The following is a 19,060-nucleotide window of genomic DNA, read 5'->3' on the forward strand; positions in this document are numbered from 1 at the left end:
CACATGACTTCTATTTTGTCTTTGTCTCACGTGTATTTTTATGGTTTAGTGTTGTAGTTTGTATTTTTTTGTCTTTGATGGTTGCCTTGTGTGTCTTCCAGTTTGTATTTTGTGCGGTCTATATTAGTCTCTGTACGTCTTCTTGATTGTTTTATGCATCTTTATTGTCATTCTTTTAAGAAATTTGTCGGATTTGTGTCTTTTTGTTGTTTTGTCTTGTGCGTCTTGTGGTAGTTTTGCTTTTAGTTATTAGTCTTTTTGTTGTTGCCCAGTGCATCTTCAAGGTTGCTTTGTGTTCCTTTATAGTCATGATATGTCTGAGGGTGGTATTTATGCACCTCTTTGTCATTTATTGTCTTTGTTGGTTGCCTGTGTGTCTTCATTGTAGTTTTCTCTCGTTTGTATTTTGTGTTTGTCAGTACATCTACATTTCTTTTGTTACTTTGTGGTTATTTATTTTCAAAGTGACAAAAGAACTGTAGATGTACTGACACACAACATACAAACGAGATAAAACTACAATGAAGACACACAAGGCAACCGACAAAGATGTGCAAAACTACCACCAGTTGACAAATCATGGCTAAAGACTAATAACTAAAAACAGAACTACCACAAAGACGCACAAGGCAAGCACAATCAGGCAAACACTTCTTTGAAAAAAAAAAATTACCACAAAGACAGACACAGTAACTTAACAAACACAAAGAAACATTTGTCCGACTGTGCTCGTTTTGTGATTGCCTTGTGTGTCTTGTGATAGTTAGTTATTTGTGTTTTTGGTGTTGCTCTGTGTTTTTTTTTTTTTTTTTTTTAGCCGTGATTTGTCTACTGGTGGTAGTTTTGCACATCTTTGTTGGTTGCCTTGTGTGTCTTCATTGTGGTTTTATCTTGTTTGTATTTTGTGTGGTCCTAACATCTGTGTCAGTACATCTACATTTCTTTTTTCTTTCGTTACTTTAAATGTAGATGTACTGATACAGATGTTAGGACCACACAAAATACAAACAAGATAAAACCACAATGAAGACACACAAGGCAACCAGCAAAGATGTGCAAAACTACCAACAGCAGACAAATCATGAATGCACAGCAACCTTGAAGATACGCTGAGCAACAACCAAAAGACTAATAACTACAACAAAGCTACCACAACCAAAGAACGACACCACAAAGACATACAAGGCAATCACAAAAACATTTCTTGGGGAAAAATAGACTAATATAACACGTTTCTTTGCGTTCGTTAGGTTATTGTGTTTTTATTTGTCATTTATTTTTTCCAAGAAATGTTTGTCCGAATTATTTTTGACCTTCCAACATTGGCTCCAACAAACTTAACGTACACATACATTTTGGCAGGTGCAGCCTATTAGGAACTAAAGTATCTTTGTCACAATAATATAAATTTCCAAAAATCAAGTTAGAATCACATTTTTACAAAGGCTGGGCAGTTTAAATAGTTAAATACATCACAGTGTTGATCTGGTGCCAGCCTATCGAGGCCACACCCCCCACGCCAGCCCAGGCAGGATGAGGGCGATGAGGACCGTGGAGAACAGGTTGACGGCGTTGTTGTCTAAGATGGGCTTCCCGCAGATCCGCTGGGTGGTGGCCGATTCGTAACTCACCACCTTCCCGATGCTTGAGTCGAAGCCTAGTGGCGGACAGAGTAGTCAGTTAGGACTAAATAAACCTTTTTCAAGTCATTTGTGATAAACAATTCAACTTATTCCACTCCGTAAATTGACGTATTTAATTTAACTTCTGTTCCTACCTGAATACTGCATGTGAGCTCCCAGGAAAGAGTCCAGCAACGAGCCCACGAGGCCGGCAACGCCGCCGTACACTATGATTGGCCACTGGGGGTCCGACAGGTGCAGGTTGCCGACCATTATGAGCTGTGTTAAAAAGTAAGCCACGCCCACTGCGGTCCCGCCAAGGAAGCTGGCGACCAATCCGACGGGAGTAACTCCTCCGTTAGTTCCTGGAGAGTAAGAAACGTGTTTCAGTCCATACAGGAAGTGATTAAAGTTCATTTAAAGGGTAACTCTGCGTTCTCAGACTACAGCTTCAGGCATCGTGTGTCACTTATCCTCCTCTTCTACACATTCATCCTTTCACACAGATAATCACCAAGTCAAAGAGCATCGCATTCATGGTTGTAAACGTCAGTCACAGATGAATGGTTCACATTAATAATTATTAGAGCAAACTAACGAGGATGAACCGAGCAGATGGAACTGTAAATACTGGCGAGAGAAGAGCCAATCAATTCGTCCCGATGTGTAGCTGAAGGCAACCGGGACGTCCGCCAACGATTAACTCGCACGTACAGTACACCCCCCCCTCACCTGCAGGGACTTCCTCCCAGGTGGTGATGAGCCTCGGCCGTGATTGGCTGAGCACAGGCCCCACCTCCGACGCCCAGGTGTCCCCGGCGCTGCAAGCGAGCGCGCCCAGTAGCGAGAGGCACATCCAGGAGGCGGAGTACTGTTTACTGAAGTCAATGGGGATCTCACCTGGACCCACCTGGAAACACAAACCACTGATTAGACCTTTTTTGAATATGATTCTTTTCAGTATTTGTTACAGAATGAACAGTGGGCTCACCTCTATCATGTAGAGCAGGGCCAGCTCTGTCGGGACACCTCCGTTACAGAAGACCTGAACCCAGTTCCTCTGGCCACCTGACACAAACATAGAAGTTAGTTTTAGGTGTTTTTTAAAATGCCACATGAGACTCTCTTGTTGTCCAGACTAATTGGACATATGTACACCGATCAGCCACAACATTATGACCACTGACAGGAGAAGTAAATAACATCGACTTCATCTTGTGACAGTTCAATGTTCTGCTGGGAAACTTCTGGACCGTGGCTAGCGTCAAGAAGTCTTCTTCTGGGGTTTTTGGAAACTTTAACGCTACCCAATAAAACAGTAGAAGAAGAAGAACATTTCTGGAGTAGAGAACACAAGGTACCAGCTACCCTCTCCACACTACATTAACTTTGACAGAAAGATTTATTGGACTGAATCCAGTCCACTCTAGGAGAAGACATGGACAGACTTTAGGAAGCTACAGGAGACCAACTCTAGGAGAAGACAAGGAAGACAAGGACAGACTTTAGGAAGACACAGGAGACCAACTCTAGGAGAAGACAAGGACAGACTTTAGGAAGCTACAGGAGACCAACTCTAGGAGAAGACAAGGAAGACAAGGACAGACTTTAGGAAGCTACAGGAGACCAGCTCTCACCTTCTTTGTACTCTGCGTCTATTTTCTTCTTCTGTGCTCCTCCCCAGCGGGTCAGTCTGGAGGAGGTGATGTAGAAGGTCAGCAGAGCAGAGAAGAAGCTGTAGTTGGCCATCGTCAACACGAATCCCACCAGGAGAGCTGAGGAGACAAAAGACAAAACCATAAAAGCCTCCTGTTAGATCTAAATATGTTTTAGAAGCCGTCTCATTATCGTTCTTTAACTCACAAGGTCTGCTTATCGTCTGTAGACTAGTCGGTGGTTATTATTTAAATTTGGCCTTTTTACAGGAGTCAGACTGATTCATTTGGTGATTTATTACGACCTCTCTGAAATAACTTTAATCTCCAGCGTCGTTTCAGTTTCTTCTCAGGAAACATTTACGTCTAATCGTGTTATTGAAGCGCGTCGGCCGCTTAAAAGAGAACGTCTACACAGAACAAAACAACCAGACTCATGTGATGGAGTTAATTCTGTTCTGTTCTACCGTCCAGGTGTCGTTATGTTTGACGTTAGCATCTTCTCCACCATGTGTTTCTATTTTATTTATGTATTTTATTCCTGGTTACAGATTCTAAGAATCACAGAACGGTTCAAGAGCCTCGTCTTTAATTACGACTAATCAGGATTTCTCGGTCCGTGATAATCTGATTTCCTCGTAGAATCCTTTCACACAGCTGAGTCTGAGTTCTGGGAGTTGTTGTACGAACGCTGCAGCCTCAGGGAGACGGGGACTTTTTAAATGTTACAGGACGTCCCACTGTCCATGAGACGTGGGGACAGTAACGTCCTGGTTTGGGTCTGCTGGTACGTCAGAGTCGTTTTTATGCAGAAATGAATTAAATAAATGAATCAACTGATAGAATAAAATCAAGACAGATAAACAACATGAATGAATAGCTATTTCTTCCTCCTCTTCCTCCCTTTTCCCCTTCCTCAATCTCCACTTTCTCCTTCTCCTACTCCTCCTCTTCTTCTTCTTCATTTCCCTCTCCTCCTCTCCATTTTCCTTCTTCTCTTCCTCCTCTTCTTCCTCCCCTTTCTCCTTTTTCCCTGTCTACTTTTCCTCTTCATCTTCCTTCTCTTTCTACTTCCTCCTCTTCTTCCTCCTCCTCTCCATTTTCCTTCTCTTCCTCCTCTTCATCTTCTTCTTCCTCCTCTCCTTTTTTCCTTTCTACCTTTTCTCTTTTCTCATTTTCCACTTCTTTCTCCTTCTCCTCCTCTTCTTCTTCATTCCCCTCTCCTTCCCTTCTCTTCCTCCTCTTCATCTTCTTCCTCATTCTCTTCTTCCTCCTCCTCTCCATTTTCCTCCTCCTCTTCCTCCCTCTCCTTCTTTCCTTTCTACTTTTCCTCTTCCTCTCTGTTCCTCCTCCTCTCCTTCTTTCCTTTCTACTTTGCCTCTTCCTTCACCTCCTCCTCCTCCTCTCTGTTCCTCCTCCTCCTCCTCCTCTTCCTCTTCCTCTTCCTCTTCCTCCTCCTCCTCCTCTTCCTCTGTTGACTGGTTCTGATCCAGACGTCACATCATCACTGAGAACTAAACCTTCACCTCGTCCACCAGTGTGTCCCCGCCCGCTGACGGGCGCCGTGGCAACCAGACAACCAGACAACCACACAGCGCCAGGGACTCACCTCCCGTGGCTCCGGACCGGTCCAGGCTCCGCCTCTTCAGCGCCCGCAGCGTCACCACCAGGGGGAACAAGATGGAGAACAGCCATCGCCATGGCGACACGGGCTGCAGCGTACCTGCGGACACAAGACGGAACCGGGACGTCAACGAAAGGGACGGGACAGCGGGACAGAGGACGGACTGATGGACATTTAAGACTTTTAATGAATCAAGTTCATGATCAGGAGACGAAAATAAAACAGTTAATGTTTAGACACGTTGGTTAGAACGCTTCCTCATCCTCCTCTTCCTCATCCTCCTCTTCATCATCCTCCTCTTCATCATCTTTCTTATATTCTTCATCTTCCTTCTTCTCCTCTTCCCATTCCTGCTCTTCCTCATCCTCGTCTTTATTCTCTTCATCCACTTTCTTATATTCCTCTTTTTTTTTCTTCCTCTTCCTTCACTTCTACCACTTTGTCTCCTTCCTACTCCTCCTCTTCCTCTTCTTCATTTCCCTCTTCTACTCTTCTTCTTCCTTCTCCTCCTCATCCTCAACTTGTTCCTCTTCTTCTTCCTCTTAGTCCTCTTCCACCTCTTCCTCCACATCTATCACTTTGTCTTCTTCCTACTGTTCTTCTCCCTCCTCCCCTCCTCTTCCTCTTCCCATTCTTTGTCTTCCTCTTCTTCATTTCCCTCTTCTACTCTTCTTCTTCCTCATTATCTTCTTCCTTCTCCTCCTCTTCCTCATCCTCAACTTGTTCCTCTTCTATCACTTTGTCTTCTTCCTACTGTTCTTCTTCCTCATTCTCTTCCTCCTCCTCATCTTCTTCATCTTCATCTTCATCTTCCTCTTCCTCTTCCTCTTCCCCTCGGTCCCAGAGTCACGTTAGTCTCATTCATCAGCAGCAGAAGACAAAGTGGACAGCTGTTAAATCTCGGGGCGCCCACAGAATCGCGCTCTTGTCCGAGACTTGACACGGCGTGATGTCACGCTGCGTGATGATGGACGACGAGAGACGGAGGAAGTCTGAGCGTGGAGAAACGCTGAGGAGGATGTTTGTTCAGCTTCACTAGAAAAACCAGACGCAAGCGTGACGAGAGGAGGAAGAACGGAGGGATGTGTTCTGAGAAGAGCACATGACGGGACGGGCTGACAAAGAAGTTTTATATGGGGGGGAGAGAGAGGGGGAGAGAGGGAGGGGACGGGAAGAGAGGGGAGGGGTAAGGGAGAGAGGACGGGAGAGAAGGAGAGGGGAAGAGCGAGAGAGACAGAGGGAGAGAGAGGGTGGCGAGAGGGAGAGAAAGGGGGAGGGGGCAGAGATGGGAGAAAGAGAGAAGCGAGAGATAGAGGGGGAGAGGGAGAAAGAAAGGGAGGGATAGAGGGGGGAGACAGATAGAGGGAGATGGAGGAGGGAGAGGGAGAGAGGGAGAGAGGAAGGAGAGGAGGGAGAGGAAGAGAGAGAGGGAGAGGAGGGAGAGAGGAAGAGGGAGAGAGGAAGAGGGAAAGAGAGAGATGGGAAAGGCAGAGAGGACGGGAGAGAAGAAGAGGGGGAAGAGCGAGGGGGTGGCAGAGATGGGAGAAAGAGAGGGGGGAGAGAGATAGAGGGAGATGGAGGGGGGAGAGAAAGGGGGCGGGGGGAGAGGGAGGGGGGAGGGGAGTGAGGTCTCACCGTAGAAGGAGCTCAGGACGAGGGAGGTGACCCAGAAGAAGAGAGAGAGAGCCAGAGTGGCACAGAGGACGATCATGTCCGTCATCATCTTGATGGACTCCTTGGTCAACGTCTCCTTCTCAGAGTCCATGCTGACGGACGGACGGGGCTGAGGGACGAGAGACAAGGAGGACAGGTTAATAAACTACAATAAACTACAACCACAGAAGAAGAAGAACTACAACCATGACGACGTCACATGCTCATTACTGCCACCTGCTGACAGTCTTCAAACCAGGGGCCACGTTAGACCCTCTGGGGGTTTGATACCCACAGCAATCAGCCACAACATTATGACCAGGAGAAATCAATAACATTAACCATCTTGTGACAGTTCAGTGTTCTGTTAGGAAACTTCTTAAATAAAAAGACAGCAGCTCTCAGATGAGCCCAAACGTCTCCTCCCTCCTCCAGCTGCCGACCCTCTCTTCTTTTAAAGCAACACTCCCACTATCAGATTAAATATCAAAAGAATTATCAGAAGAACCCGAAGCACTCTGCTGATGAGTTTAGTTTCACTCTCAGTGCTTCGCTCTCAAGGAGAAGAACACTGAGACTCCACCGTGAATGATCTGAGCGTGACAGGAAGTAAAGTCTGTGACGGAGGATTCAGATCAGAGGCTTCTCCTCTTCCACACGCGTCACTTTGTTTTATTCCCGATTACGGCTCTGCCCTTAGTCTCTGAGTTAGTCCTTCAAGTCAAAGCGCTTAAACGTGTACACTCACACGCCAGAATGCATCCTAATACAACACACCTGCGCTAGATCTTATCCTCATGACTGTTTCTAATGTTCAGCTGATGTTGAGACAGCGTCAGAAAAGGTGGATGATCTTATTTTAAACTAAAGCTGAACACCAGAACCTTCATGGAGACAGGATTTAGTGCAGGACTGTTATATTAAGATGCACTAGTGTACCTAATGATATGGCCAGTAAGTGTAACCATGCACACACACTGTAGAAAGAAGGATTTTGATAATAAATGCATTTAAAAACAGAGTTCTGCAGTGTCACATTTAAATGTCGCCTCCTGTTCAAACAGCAGCAGCAAATAAATGAGTCGAATCTACTTTTAATGTGTAAGTTTCCTCAAAAAGCACGTTAAACTGCACAAAAAAAAGGAGCTTAAATGAATAATTTCATGTGTCCGAGGCGCAGTTTAAAAGCGTGTGTTGTGTAAAATATGAGAAACCATCAAAAAACTAAAATAATACATCATTAATAGGAGAATAAAGTAATTTAATCGCGGCTTGAGAGCAGAGCTGGGTCAGGTTTTATGTAAGTGAACTCACCAATTATCTCCGGCGCCATGACGAGTAAAACCCGAGTTTTTAGACTTTTAAACTCAAACCGTTAGTTTCAGGTTCAGACGAATTTAGGTTTTTATCTTTTTAAAGTCAAAATAAAAAGGCTCCGCTTCATTAACGGCTGCGTTCAGGAAATTTAACATATGTCGGCGAGCTGAAGAATCTGAGTGTTTACTCGCGTTAAACACCTGGAGGGGGAAAAGAGACGGACGGACCGGACGCATTTAGGTGACGGACCGACTTCCGCAAACAAACCGCGATGCTCTTAAAGAGACAGTGACCACAGAGCTAGCGTTTATCAACACTTATAAAAATATATATATAAAAATATAAAAATATAAAAATAAATGTATCCAGGTGAGCTGCTCTGTATTTAACTTTTATATAATTTTAAAAATATTTAATTTTATTTTTAATCCACTAAATGACGTCACGGGGATTTAAAAAATAAATAAATAAAAAGAAATAACTGACACCAAAATATATGAATGTTTCTTGTAAAAAAAAAAAAAAAAAAAAAAAAAAATTAATTTAATTTAATTTAATTTTACTGATTTTTAAGTTTATTTTTAATCCATTAAATTACGTGACCAGGATTTTGTTTTAAAAAAAAAATAAATAAAAAAAATCGCAAAACCTCGTTCAGTTTAATATAAATAAATTAATAAATAAAAGTAAATTATAATAATAAAGTGTTGTGGCTAAGTGAGCTACTTGTATTTAACTTTTATTTAATTTTAAAAATATTTAACTTTATTTTAAATCCACTTCATGACGGGATGGGGAATTTTCTAAAAAACAAAACAAACAAACAAAAAAAAAAAACTGACACCAAGTGTTTTTTTTAACTTTATTTAATTTTACAGATATTTAAGTTTATTTTTAACCCACTAAATCACATAACAGGGATTTAAAAAAATAAAAATAAACATAAAAACTAAGTGAACTACTTGTATTTTACTTTTATTTAATTTTTACAAATATTTAAGTTTATTGTTTATTGTTAATGGTGTAATGTAACCTCAAAGTCTCAGACACTTATTTTATTGAATGATTAATAATTAACTATCAATGAGACGTGAGTATATGGGACAATCTCTTAAATATTAGTTTGTTAAAAGAAAATAAATGTTAACAAGTATAATGGTGTCTGTATTAACCAAAGCTAACTGTGTTTGTGGTGCTAATAAATGCATTTCATGCTTTAAAAACTTGAACAAATATTTAGTTGCACAGTGTATTTAAAAAAATAAATAAATAAAATGAACTGGCCGTGTGGTACGGTTTGTGTTTTTGTGTTTTAGTGTTTTAGTGTTTTTCTGCGTGTGAAGCCAACGGTTAAAAATATGAAAAATAAAAGAAGTGACACCTGAACAGCATCGGTTATAACACCTCATCTAGTTTATCATCACTAACACGTACAGGACGTATTATTAAAAATGATTGAATTAAAAAAATATATTGTGTTATTTTTAATCTAATAAATGATTTCTATTACATTATTCTGGGCATGTTTTGAAGTACAAATTGGCCAGTATATTGCTAAATAATTCATAAAACTATTAAACAAACTATAATTTAAAAAATTGTATGCATTGACAAGGAATTTCTTAAATATATATATAAATATAAAACATTTAGTGCGCATGTACTCATGTGTTTCAGTCTGCAAAAAACAAAAAAACACTTTCTAGCCTCCTCCTCTGCATGACATCATTTTTCTTGTAAATATTGTGTATATATAGATTTTTAATAGATAATCTTTATAGATTATCTATATGTGCAACACACTGATGCTGCAACATTGAAATGTTCCAGTTTGGGATCCATCTAAATATCTGTGACACATCTAAACCGCTCACAGGGAACGTGCTGTCCTGCTGTTTCAAGGAAAACCTTTCACACTTTCTATAGACGTATTTTTATACCAAATTCCTCGTAAAAAATAAACCAGTCAATAAATAAAAATCCTGAACTTCCAGTGATCGTCACAAACTTTAAAACTCCAAGTAATTCATAGTCACATGGGAAACGTGTTTCCTCCCGAGCGGCCGAGCAACAAGCGGCGCTCTGTCTGCCAAGAACACGACCGCTTCTCCTCTCAGCGTCTGAAATCCTTTAGTGGCAGAACATCCAACAGCCGCACCCTCACAGAGGCCTCGTTTGTTTGCATGGCATGATGGTGGAAAGAAATGAAGAAATACAACATGCAACCGATGAGTTCCACTCACCAGACTAAGGCCCTGTTGATGGGAACGCAGACGGATGATGTTTGGTGAAAACGGATGAATCCTGCAGCTTTTGGTGACACCTCTGACTTTTCTAGTCCCTGATCTAAATCTGGATGAACTTGGACCTTTTATTTATTTGGTTGTCACAGTTCCCCTAAAATGGATTAGAATGATTTTGGTGATCTCCTGGTTTTTTCCTCTGGTTCCACCACGAGGTTTCATTGTGCAAGGTCGACTTCAACCTTGCACAGAAAGTCTTGGCGCCCAGAGGATAAATAACAGCGACTGTGAAATATTTCTAAATGTGCGGGATGAGCTGGCCCAAATTTTTGGCACAGCGGTTGTTTGCAGCGCTCAGATGATGAAGATGAATTCGTGCTCGCCTTGGGGCGAACTGCCAGAGAGCTCCATCGTCACATTTAAATGTTTATGAGTTTAGAAATGTCATCAGTGCTGGCTGTAACTTGTGGTTTGTGCTAATTGTTAGCGTGCTAACACTCTGAGTTATTGAAGGTGGAAGCTAAACGTTAGCCCTGCATGTTAGCCGTTAGCTTTGAGCAGTAAACAAGTGTTTTATGTTGCTATTAGATATTTATATACAGAATTTTTTTTACAGTATTTGTACAATTACCTCTATATATTTCTATATAACACTTTCTATCTACATATACACACAATATATCTCATGTCAACTCCATATCTTATAGTCTTACATATCGTATATATTGTATTTACCCTTATGTATCCTATTTGCCCCATGTTTTCATATCCCTTTTATATTTTATATATACTTTTATACACCTCATCTATCTATCTATCTATCTATCTATCTATCCTGGACCTTATTTCTGGCATAAAATACGGTCGTTTACTCACCCATATAATCATATATATCATATATCATCAGATATTTAGATCTGCGTATATCCATATAATGGGAGTGAATGGGGCACCGAAACACAGCCTCTAAATAACGCATGTTTAGGAACTTGGCCGTTCCTAAACATTCATCTTGTTCTTCTTTAAAGGGGAATTACCTTATTTCTGGCATAAAATACGATCGTTTACTCACCCATACAACTTTGGTGTTATTAGGAGTCGTTCGTCAGATAATTATATCAGCGTATATCCATATAGTGGGAGTGAATGGGGCACCGAAACGCAGCCTCTAAATAACGCATTATCTGCCGCGAAACTCGTTCATTTCACCAATATTTTCTCATGATACACTAGTGCTATTCTCCGTTGAGTCCGGAGTTACCTGTTATCTATTCACGGACGTGCAGCCGTTTGTTGTTCTTTGGCCAGCTGTTCCTCTCTCTGCCTCCGCATCCTCATTTCAACGAGCTCCTCATCCATATACTCTGGCTCAAAACGGTAAGGACGTCCATCATAAACAAAGTCGTCGTCCACAACCTCAGAATCGGAAAAATATTCAGCCATGTTGCAAAAAACTAGCAGTAGGAAATTACAGGTAAACAAGCCGACCGTCGCAGGTGCATGCGGCACTCAGAGATGACATCATCCAGGTCAGAGGTTAGTAGGTCAATCTACAGACTCCAGATGATGATAACAGGTAACTCCGGACTCAACAGGGAATAGCACTAGCGTATCATAACAAAATATTGGTGAAATGAACGAGTTTCGCGGCAGATAATGCGTTATTTAGAGGCTGCGTTTCGGTGCCCCATTCACTCCCACTATATGGATATACGCTGATATAATTATCTGACGAACGACTCCTAATAACACCAAAGTTGTATGGGTGAGTAAACGATCGTATTTTATGCCAGAAATAAGGTAATTCCCCTTTAAAGAAGAACAAGATGAATGTTTAGGAACGGCCAAGTCAAAGTCCTGACCTTAATCCAATAGAAATGTTGTGGAAGGACCTGAAGCAAGGAGTCGATGTGAGGAAACCCACCAACATCTCAGAACTGAAGTGGTTCTGTTCTGAGGAATGGGCTAAAATTCCTCCAAGCTGCTGTAGACCACTGATCAGCAGTTACCAGAAACATTTAGTTACCAGGAGGTCACAGCAGATACTGGAAACAAGGGTTAACTTACTCGCAGATATGTAATATTGGATAACTTTCCTGAATAAACAATTACGCAACTATAATATTTCAGTTTCATGTGTTTGAATGGGTTCTCTTCGTCTACTTTCAGGACTTGTGTGAAGCTCTGTTGATGGTTTGAGTTAATTTTAAGCAGAAATGTAGAAATTTCTGAACGATGCAAAAACTTTTAGGCGGCTCCGTGTATATAATTTACATTCTTGAATGATTAATTGATTAACTGAACAGAAACAATTAAATTAAAATGTTTTCTACGCCTCAGTTTTGGTATTTAAAGCCGCAGCGCCGAGCATTTGTGACTAAGTACATTAGAGGTTTCTGAAGACCTTATGTGACTGAACCCTGAAGCACTGACTCATGTAACGTGCTCACATGTAAACTGCGGTTTATGGTTTGACATTAAGAAACCAGCAGTCACTGTGATTCGACTAAGAGCAGCATGTGCAGGATATCGCTGTGACACAACGTATGCGTGGATTTATTTAACAGGACAGAACGTTAAAGAAATTAAAACACATCTTGAACCAGAGCTTCCAGGTAAACTGAAAACATGCTGAAGCTGTGTCAGAAAGGTTGTTAATCAGCTGGATGGAGGATGTAGTCTGTGGTGCTGTTAAACTGGATTGAATTGGGCACATTAAACATTTTAGAACAAGCTATAACTCACTACAAACCACAGCCTCCAAAACATTTTAAATTAAAGCTGAATACCTTATTTAAGAATGCATCCACTAGCGTACCTAATAAACTGGCAAAGAGAGAATCTCTACTCACCTTTAGCAAGAAAACTGACGGAGAAAATGAAAGTTTCCAAAGCTGAAGTGAAGAAAATGCTTAGATATTTTTTTTGTCACCAGGTTTGTTCTGAATCTAAAGGTCGTAAAAGACTCAAGATAAAAAAAATAATAATTCATGTAAGGTGCAACAAACAAGCAGCAGCGCCCAGACTGAGGAGAGAAACACTGCTGGGAAAAAAATAAAAAAATGAAATGTCAGCTTCTGTTCAGACTAAAAGGAGATAATCATCTAGTGTCACGCTGGATGATGTGTGGGGAGGAAAAGAAAAATGCAGATCATGAATTCTGGGGATGGGTTTTAACGGTGATTAATTACCCCCCCCCCCAAGAAAAAAAAAACATGCATGGTGATTTATTTTGGTTTTTAAAAGCAGGAAAAATATACTAGTTGCAGTTAAACAGCCTATGAGAGAGAAAGATGATGGACGATGCACCTACCGAGCAGAGATGAGAGGAAGACGAGGGAATGAGGTTTATGAAGCAGCTCCCACTTTATTAAGGGGGACGTGGATCCACCCCTGAAAAGAGAGAGAGAGATTTGACAACATACATATGTCCAGGACTCATGGGAAGTGTAGTCCCCCCCAAAAAAAATAATCATTAACCACAAATAAAACCACTTTTGAAGGCACAGTTTGTTTTAATTCATCCTCAGGGAGCCATGAATGAGTGAAGCTCAAGCTTGGGAAAAGTCGCCGTGGTTACCAGTGTCACCAGGATACGTCATGAACCACTGAGATGGGTGTTTTGCAATTTCCTATTTGCACCACGACAACAAAGACTCTTCTATTTCTGTTTCTATTGTGTGTTTGTTTGTTTTTTAATGTTTTTGCAGCTTTTTTTTTGTTTTGTTTTTCCAGTTATCCCATTTATTGTAGAGCCACAGTGTTTGGGTTCAACAACAAACTGACTGAAGCAGCATTTGGAGCTGGATCATTTTTGTAATTTGTGGATTTGGTTTTTGTTTTGTTATAATCTAGAAAAGACAAACAATTTACCCAATAAACAAAGTAGAACATTTGTTTAAAGTGGCTGTTAATATTTGCTGTTGAAAAGTAAAATTAAACAAACAGAAATAATGTTAAAACTGCTTAAAAATACACTTAAATCAACCACAGAGAAGAGAAATCATCGTTTAGCGCTGTTTCGACTTTAAACTTCGCATTTGTCCCTCTTGCCCTTCCGTAGTGTTTACATCCGGTGTAGCCAATATGGCGTCCGGCGGTTAGGCAGTTAGCTGGATACAGGGGTATTTTTTATATTTATTTCGTTTTACATTCACAAAAAAATAAATTCGCGGCACAAATACTCAAACATATGCTTTGAAGTAATGCCAGCTTGCTTGGAAGTCTGTGTTCTTTGCGCATTTTGGTTGAGGAATGACACTTTCTTACCCGGACGTCGGGTTGCTAACGCGGCTAGCTAACCGTTAGCTCGGTTCTCCCGAGGACCACCATGACGGAGGCGGAGGAGCTGCGGCCCGTCCCCAGGGAGCGGGCCATCCTGGAGAGCTTCTTCACGCAGCTCGGCATGTTCTCCTTCGACCGGGCCAAGGACTACGTGGAGAAGGAGAAGGACAGCAGCAGGAGCGCCGGGGCCATCTGGGGCGCTCTGCTGGCGGCGCTGGCTCACCTGTCCGCCGCGGAGAAGGCTTACCACAACATGACATTCCTGGGACAGAAACTAGGTGACACGGACACACCTGTCACGGGCTCTGGCTCTGACTCTGAAAAATAGATTTAAATATGAAGAATTAAATCTGCTCATGTGGGGATAAACAGAGATGCGTTAATGGAGGACGATAAGACACTTAAAATGTTCTTACAGCTGAAATATGTGTTAAAATAAGTCAGTTAAACACAAATATTGTCCTTTTTCAGAGCCACAGCAATTACTGAATTAGAAAACAAGTTAATCAGCAACTATTTATAGATTATATTAATCATTTAAGACATATTTTAAGACAAAATTGATGGTTTCTTCTGAGATTTCATGTTTTTTCTCTCTCCTATTCTAATAAACGGAATATTTCAGGGTTTTATAGTGTATAAGACTACAAATATGTATTATATAAGCATATATCTTTTTTTAAGCTTAAATAGAGTAATTAATCATGAATATAATGCACAGATTATCTCTGTATACTTCTAAATGCTAACCTGGATGGACTCCAGACGGTGACCCCTATCAGCGGTTTACAAAAACGTTTGAAATATGAATAAATACAGGCTATTTAATCAAGAGAACTATTTTTCTTTCAGCCCAAAGAACAGCTGAGTTTCTTTCTGTGTTTTTTTAGCAGCTAAATCCTTCCGACACCAGGTGGCGCTGTCGCCCAGAGTCTCCTGAGCCGCTTCCTCACCCTCTCCTTGTCTGCCTCCGCAGGGGGCCAGTCCTTCTTCAGCCGCAAGGACTCCATCCGCACCATCTACACCTCGCTGTACAACGAGCTCAGGAAGGTGGTGACGATGGGGCGCCACGGCCAGCCGGGCTCCTCCTCGTCCTACCTGGAGGACCTGCTGTCGCACCTGTCCGAGCAGCTCTGCCACTTCACGCAGGCTCGCATGGAGATGGCCGACCTGTACGAGAAGATGCACTCGCTGGGCGGCCACAAGAGCATCAACTCGGACGAGCTGGTCACCACGCTGGAGGCCGTCCTGCACAAGTACAGCTCCAAGTGTGTAACCGTTCACCTCGCGGACGTTTAAGCTCCTTCAGCTGATCACGCTTGAATCAGGTTTACAGCCTGGTTTTGCTTCATGAACCCTCCGAGATAAATGAAGCCTTCCACCTGCTTTGACCTAGATTATAGAAACAAAAGGCAATTAGTGGGACAGAGGGAGAAACCTGTAAGGGAGAGAATGACACATTGAGGCTGTAGGAAGGAAAACTTTCTGCTTAACCCGACAAAAGCAGGATTCCAGCTTTTTTTTTTACCCCTCTAGAGACGTGTCAGCGAAAACAAGCGTCCTGCAGCCACAGCAGGAACACGAGCTGCAGCAGGTCTCAGTGTGACACACCACACATCACTAGGTTTGACCGTGCGCCGGAGGGTGAAGGTGATGCTCTCAGCAGCAAACCTGGACTCTAGATACAGTCAGATCCAAACTGAGATGGAAATGTGTTCTCTGCTGCTTTCACTTAACTAAGAATTAGGTCAGATTCAGGTTTGTAGAGGGAATACGTACAGGAAACACATCAACAAAACATCCTAAGGTTTATATTAGGGATGTTCTGATCAGTATCTGGGTCGATCCAGGCGTCTTTAATCAGTATCAGGCTTCAGCCGAGTCTGATCTCTTGTAGTTGTTTGTTTTAGGTCTAGGCCATGAACCAAAACCACGTCCCTGCAGCATCAAAACTTCTTCTGTTTACATCAAAGCTGCCAAAAACTGAGCATCTCTAACTGACCCCTACTGACTTCCTCTTCCTCTCCCTCCAGGTTCCATCACCCCATCCTGGGTCGAGTTGAGGAGGGATTCCAGACCGAGGTGGACGTTGTGACCCAGCTGCTGCGCTGCCAGGCCCAGGTGTCAGAGTGGCACTTCCTGCCGGCTCTGCTCAGCCTCCACGGCGCCAACTCCAAGCTCACGGCCTGGGGCCAGCTCTTCCAGCGGCAGAAGGAAACCCGCAAGCATCTGTTCGGCGGCCAGTCCCAGAAATCCGTGCAGCCTCCGCACCTGTACACGTGGCTGCAGCGCTTCCAGGCGGCGCTCCTCGCCAAGTTCAGCTTCTACTTCCACGAGGCCCTGAGCCGGCAGACGGCCCCGGCCGACATGCGAGCCCTGACCGCCCGCACGGCGCCGGACTACCACGGGAAGATCTCCTCCTTCATACGAAAGCACGACGCCAGCAACGTGTCCTTAGTGTTCGACAACCGCGGCTTGGAAAGCTTCCAGGGCCACGGCTACCACCACCCGCACTCGTACCGAGAGGCGCCGAAGGGCGTGGAGCAGTTCCCCGCCGTGGTGTCGCTGCCGTCCGGAGAGCGGCCGCTCACTCACTGGCCCAACGTCATCATGATGATGGGGGACCGAGCGTCTGAGCTCAACACTCTGGACAAGGTGGTGCACTTCTACGACGACAAGGTCCAGAGCACCTACTACCTGACGCGCCCGGAGCCGCACTTCACTCTGGTGGTGATCTTCGACGGCAGGAAGTCGGAGAAGGACATGCACATCGCCGCCTTCCTGCAGGAGATCTCCGGCTCGCTCAGGAACTCCAAACCCTTCAGCATCCTCAAACCTGGCTCTAAGGGCTGAGCTCCGACCGACCGACCGACCGACCGACGCTGGAGGCTGCAGCTCAGATCATTTCTGCTAAACGTCACATCTTCTTCTGCTTTGAATCTCATTTGCCAAAAAAATGCTCCAGACCAAAGACTCGAACTGATTTTTACCCAGTTGGGCTTAAATCCTTTATTTTTAATTATTTTAACGGGTTAACTTTTATTTGTGATTGGTTATATTTGCTCGATACAGTTTAAATAAAGTTTTGAGATGATTACACACCCAGTGGATTCAGTGATTGTTGATCAGATGAATCAGATGTTTTATTATCCATGCAGATGATGGAAACAAGAAACTACTAATAAATATTTAGGCTGAAGGTTTTGTTCCCACTTCCTCCTCCTGCACCAAAATCACCTCGACAACATGATGCTGCTGCCTCCGTGCTTCACAGTCGGGATGTTTTTCAGCTTCAGAAACTCCCAGGAGTTCTCCAAGCTGTCAACTTCTGACCAACTGGAGTCTGCATGTTCTCCCTGTGTCTGCGTGGGTTCTCTCCAGGTTCTCCAGCTTCCTCCCACCGTCCAAACACATGCTGGTTAGGTTCATTGGTGATTCTAAATTGGCCGTAGGTGTGAGTGTCTCTCTGTGTTAGCCCTGTGATAGACTGAAGACCTGTCCAGGGTGTACCCCCCCTCTAGACCAATGACAGCTGGGATAGGCTCTAGACCCGACCCTCCAGAGGACAAGTGGTTACAGAAAATGAATGAATGAATGAATGAGATACACTTTTCCCTCCAGTCACACTAGCGTCTGCCACTTGAAGAGCTAATGCTAACTGTCTGCTGATTGGTTAAGTCAACTTTCCGTCACCTTGACCCTGTAATCTAGTGATTCATCTCGTGTTGACTCGTGCTTTGACCCAAAAAGGAACCAGCTTCTCCAGGTTCCTACTCCGTTTCAGTCTCGGCCCTGACAGAACGTCGTTGCAAAAGTCTGTCATTTGAAAAAGAAGGCTTCAAATCGTTTAATGACTTGAATGCTAATTTATTCAGGTTTATTTATAATATAAATACAACACATTGATACAATCCGTTTGGCTATATGAGCTCGTCTTCAGGGAGGAAGCTCCGTCTTCAAATACAGCAACACCAACAGACAGAAAATAAAAACCTGGTTCCTTCATTATCAAACACATTCAAAGAAAAAAAAAAAAACTTCCTCTTTGAGTTAAAATGCACCAAACATGTTATGATGCTACATGCCAAGTACACGACCCTATACATCAAAGTGCAATGTCACAATGGGTTTTCATCTTTTTCTTATTTTTTTAAATTTAAACGCTAAGGATTCATAATTCAGGATTCTACCAAACAACTCTATGATTATTTCATTCGGAGTGCGGCTGCTGCTGCTGCTGCTGCTGCTGCTGCTGCTGCTCTTCGTTCAGGACATGCGTGAGTGGATTCACAACCGGGAAAATAAAAAATAAAAAAATAAAAAATAAAAGGTTTAAAAAATAAAAGGCACTTTCACATACACACACATCCATAACCCATCAGCTCAGCAGGTTTGATCACACTCACGGCCACATTCAGTGTGCTGTTCAAGTGTTTGTCGACTTATTTTATTTATTTTTATTTTTATTTTTTGTTGGGGGGTGTTCACACACACACACACACACCCAGACAGAAACACACACACTCACACACACACAGAGCCCCACCCTGTTTAGCTTATTGTGAATTTTAAGGTTAACCAGTGACTTCAGTGGAACTAGCAGGTAAACCGTCACACACACAGAAAGTGGCATGCTCTTCTTCTTCTTCTTTGCTTTTTTTT

General features: G+C 42.8%; 2 protein-coding genes across 4 annotated transcripts; one reads left to right on the forward strand and one right to left on the reverse strand.

The window, feature by feature from the left end:
* Positions 1-434: 434 nt before the first annotated feature.
* On the reverse strand, positions 435-13,493 carry tmem19 (transmembrane protein 19). Of its 3 annotated transcripts, none has more exons than XM_084573523.1 (8): positions 13,428-13,493; positions 6,537-6,684; positions 4,887-5,000; positions 3,260-3,397; positions 2,614-2,690; positions 2,355-2,532; positions 1,778-1,987; positions 435-1,657 (listed from the first exon to the last, which is right to left on the reverse strand). In XM_084573523.1, the coding sequence occupies exons 2-8, from the start codon at positions 6,664-6,666 to the stop codon at positions 1,497-1,499; spliced, it is 1,008 nt and encodes a 335-aa protein (XP_084429649.1). In that variant the 5' UTR covers positions 6,667-6,684; positions 13,428-13,493; the 3' UTR covers positions 435-1,496. The 3 variants fall into 3 exon arrangements, with proteins under 3 accessions (XP_084429649.1, XP_084429650.1, XP_084429648.1); XM_084573522.1 differs by lacking the exon at positions 13,428-13,493 and adding an exon at positions 7,869-8,057 and having other exon boundaries at positions 436-1,657; XM_084573524.1 differs by lacking the exon at positions 13,428-13,493 and having other exon boundaries at positions 6,537-6,702.
* Positions 13,494-14,107: 614 nt separating this feature from the next.
* Positions 14,108-17,499, forward strand: kics2 (KICSTOR subunit 2). The gene is made up of 3 exons (XM_084573097.1): positions 14,108-14,676; positions 15,375-15,666; positions 16,432-17,499. The coding sequence occupies exons 1-3, from the start codon at positions 14,445-14,447 to the stop codon at positions 17,249-17,251; spliced, it is 1,344 nt and encodes a 447-aa protein (XP_084429223.1). The 5' UTR covers positions 14,108-14,444; the 3' UTR covers positions 17,252-17,499.
* Positions 17,500-19,060: the final 1,561 nt, after the last annotated feature.

The sequence above is a fragment of the Chelon labrosus genome (assembly GCF_963514085.1).
Source record: "Chelon labrosus genome assembly, chromosome: 23".
Classification (NCBI taxonomy): Eukaryota; Metazoa; Chordata; class Actinopteri; order Mugiliformes; family Mugilidae; genus Chelon; species Chelon labrosus.

Bases quoted from the DNA above. Each gene is read 5' to 3' on its own strand.
- tmem19 (XM_084573523.1), bottom strand. From the start codon at position 6,666: ATGGACTCTGAGAAGGAGACGTTGACCAAGGAGTCCATCAAGATGATG. The intron at 3,398-4,886 runs GTGAGTCCCTGG...TTGTCTCCTCAG, and splicing joins CCGGTCCGGAGCCACGGGAG to CTCTCCTGGTGGGATTCGTG. The intron at 1,988-2,354 runs GTGAGGGGGGGG...CTTACTCTCCAG, and splicing joins CTGGGAGGAAGTCCCTGCAG to GAACTAACGGAGGAGTTACT.
- kics2 (XM_084573097.1), top strand. From the start codon at position 14,445: ATGACGGAGGCGGAGGAGCTGCGGCCCGTCCCCAGGGAGCGGGCCATC. The intron at 14,677-15,374 runs GTGACACGGACA...CTGCCTCCGCAG, and splicing joins ATTCCTGGGACAGAAACTAG to GGGGCCAGTCCTTCTTCAGC. The intron at 15,667-16,431 runs GTGTGTAACCGT...CTCTCCCTCCAG, and splicing joins CTGCACAAGTACAGCTCCAA to GTTCCATCACCCCATCCTGG.